This window comes from Medicago sativa, chromosome 8 (assembly GCF_051527215.1).
Source record: "Medicago sativa cultivar Bolivia chromosome 8, Bolivia_mono, whole genome shotgun sequence".
In the NCBI taxonomy this organism is placed as follows: Eukaryota; Viridiplantae; Streptophyta; class Magnoliopsida; order Fabales; family Fabaceae; genus Medicago; species Medicago sativa.
The window spans coordinates 69,025,788-69,029,064 of record NC_140756.1 but is presented as its reverse complement, the minus strand read 5'-3'; the positions used below and the strand labels follow the sequence as shown (position 1 = coordinate 69,029,064).

At 42.5% G+C, this 3,277-nt stretch overlaps 1 protein-coding gene across 1 annotated transcript; it reads right to left on the bottom strand.

Annotated features, from left to right (window-relative positions):
* Positions 1 to 870: 870 nt before the first annotated feature.
* LOC146900933 (uncharacterized) lies at positions 871 to 1,955 on the bottom strand. The gene is made up of 3 exons (XM_085736991.1): positions 1,667 to 1,955; positions 1,449 to 1,570; positions 871 to 1,311 (listed from the first exon to the last, which is right to left on the bottom strand). The coding sequence occupies exons 1-3, from the start codon at positions 1,953 to 1,955 to the stop codon at positions 871 to 873; spliced, it is 852 nt and encodes a 283-aa protein (XP_085593117.1).
* Between the last annotated feature and the right edge of the window lie 1,322 nt (positions 1,956 to 3,277).

Genomic DNA, 3,277 nt, shown 5'->3' with positions numbered 1-3,277 from the left:
CCTGTCATGTGTTGTGGTGTGCCAGTCGCTCATATCCGGCTTTTTGAGGAGGTGTTTTCTTTTAGTTTTGCTTGTTTCTTGCCTTAGGGTTTTGAAAATTGCTTTTCTGACATAGAATACTTCCTATTGACACAAGTAAATGACGTTAATACCCCCAGCGGCAGTTAACAACCGCTCCATGATACGCCGGCAGTTAACAACCGCTAGGACTCAGCGGTTGTTAACAACCGCTGAAGCTGAAGATAGCGGTTATTAACTGCCGCTACGTGCTTATCGTTTTTCAGAACTCATTTCCATCTTCCAGTGTCTTTCCTATCCAATTTTACCTTTCATTTTCATCAAAGATTTTTATCAAATAACCAATTGAAAATTCTTCTAAAATTTTCATCTAATAATACCTAAACATATTCATCCAATATTTAACAGGAACATGGTAAAATTAAAACGCAAGAAATAATATAAAACGAACGTACGTATATGTCATAGAAATAGGAAAATGTATGGAACATGTCATAATAATACATCATGATCATCATAGTCAAAAAATACATAAAAAAAATCCTAATACTAATCAGTCCTGCCTACCCTGCCTCTGCTGCCCCCTGCGCCGCCTGGAAATCTGATAAGTAAGTGCATGCTCAGTAGTACTAGCTATCCGCATGACCTCTTGGACAATCTCCTCTTTGGTCATATCGGCTTGCCTGGCCACAATATCTCGGGCTATGTGCGCCACATCCCGGACGATCGTCAGTGTGTCAAGCATCTCCCTGGCATGCTCCTCCTCAATGAGCTGCTCCACGTTCGCCGGCCTGGGAGGGGATCCCTCATCAGGTGGGAGAATGCGAGGTTGAGAGACTCTGGCATACCAAGTCATGTAGCCAGGAACATGCTGCCATGGTGTCTCACACCCATCTCCCAAGCAGGTACTAACCATGCCGCAGCGTCCATCAACACAGTGGTAAGCATCTGTGTAGGCACCGGAGGGACAGTTGAAGGATGTCTGGGAAAGTCCTGGACAAAGGAGAACAGCCTCTTCACCCGCTCAGGCAGATGACGGTACACCCTCTCCTTCCCGCACATGAGCCATCCCGAGTAAGTGCACAAGATATTAAATGGGTGCACGTCTCTGTGATTACCATAGGTAGAAAACCTGACGTCATCCACCTCCAAGCGATCCACGCGTGAGCGGTAATGGTGCACACTCTTATGCCCTTTGCTAGTGAGCCATCTCCCAGCACATGGTGTCCGCGGGTTCCACTCCGGGTTACGCCTCCTTGGGTAAGGACCTGGCAAATGCTCCAAAATCCATCCCTGCAACAAAATAAATAATACACACAAAAATAATTATTCGAGTTAAATATTCAATAAATCTAAAACATTATAAAATAGTCTAACATGATAATAAAATTTATAAAATAAATTCATAAAGAAATTAAGATAAATATTACCATAAAAAGAGTCGTAGAGCCAACCATCGTTCTGTTATTCAAGATAACAGAATCATCCAGATAATCGTAGAGGTAGGCTAAGGTCATCTCTCCCCATGACCACTTCCCAATCGCCCCCAAGTCTGCCATGCAATCCAGATATATCAAGTCGATGTGTCTATTCGTTTTGTTAGTGAACAGCGCACAACCGACGAGATATAGAATGAAACTCCTCACACAGCACGCCCTCCTCCTGGCTCTCTCCTGCATCTCCTCCCTCGACTGTGGATGCTCAAGTCGTCTAGCCTCAATCAGGTGCTGCTCATAATCCCGCTCCAGTGCGGGATAACTGATATGACCAGCAGATTCTTCCCTAACCTGAGCTCTGGCATCAGCATCTGACATGTCCAACAACCTGGTCATCATATCAATCGAACGGTCCCTATCCATCGCCTCGTCGTGCTCCAGCATGCGGCCGTAAATAGGAATGTGCAGAAGATTATGCACATCGTCCAGAGTGATCGTCATCTCCCCCACATGTAGATGAAAACTACTGGTCTCCGTGTGTCATCTCTCGCATAGAGCACGTATCATCGCATGGGTCACAGTCGAAATACCCAACATGTATCAAACCATAAAAGCCAAACCCCTCCACATGCTCCCAAAACCACCTCAAAGTCGGCTCCGGCTTATCATGATCTTTCAACCTTTTCCCTGCGTTTATGCTCTTATAACCCACTTCATCCTGCCACATCTGAAATTCAAATTAAATAAGACATTGTCACTATTTTAAATGATTCAAACACTTACGCTATATTATATTTAATAAGTTAAATCACTTACGCTACATTATTTTAAATAACTAAAACACTTACGCTACATTATTTTAAATAAATAAAACACTTACGCTACATTATTTTAAATAAATAAAACACTTATGCTACATTATTTTAAATAAATAAAATACTTACGCTACATAATATTTTAAATAATCTAATTAAAACATTTAAAGAATTTTAAACAATTTAAACACTTACATTATTATGGTTCACCCAAAGAGGGTTCGCCACGTGTCTCGCGTAGTCGGACAATAGTGACGTGGTCTCAGGTCCTCCATGAAAGGGAGGCTCTCCAGCAGGATACGATGGTATCAACTGACCACGACGACGTCGTGGTTGAGTCGCCGCCTCAGGCTCACCCTCAGGAACAGGATTATCTGCCTCAAGATAATCCTCCATAACATCCTCTGGCACCCCCTCATCATCTGCCTCGTCCTGCGGCGGCGGCTGAAAATACATCCTCTCCTCCTCCATCCGATCATAGCCAACAAAACCATCATCCGCATACCCCAGCATAATCATGCGTTGGTGTCGGATCAACCACCTGGGAGGAGTCATCCACATGTGTCTGTGAGCCCTCTCCATGTATCCTCGGGTCCCTGCGCCTCCGAGTCTTAGGGACATACGGGTCTTCAGCCCTCTTTTCTCTCCGAGCACTAGCGGTACTCGCCTCTTTACCTCTCTGCATCCTATCCTCTTTAATAACCCGCTGCTGCTCATCCGTATCCCTAGCCATATCTGTACAAAACAAATTTTAAAAAACATAAATAAGTTGCAAAAATGAAACTTAGCATTCATAAAATAAGTTCATCAAACTTTATATAACATACCACATTATGTCATGCTTCAAACTTGCCAAAAAATTTAAAAATCCAAGCTTATAATAATTATAACATATATACTTTATAAAATTGAACATATTTGAAAACAAATTACACAAAAAAAGCAAGATTTCCTCACTTATGCATTTTATCAAACACCTTATGTGCATTCTAAATTAGGAGCATAATT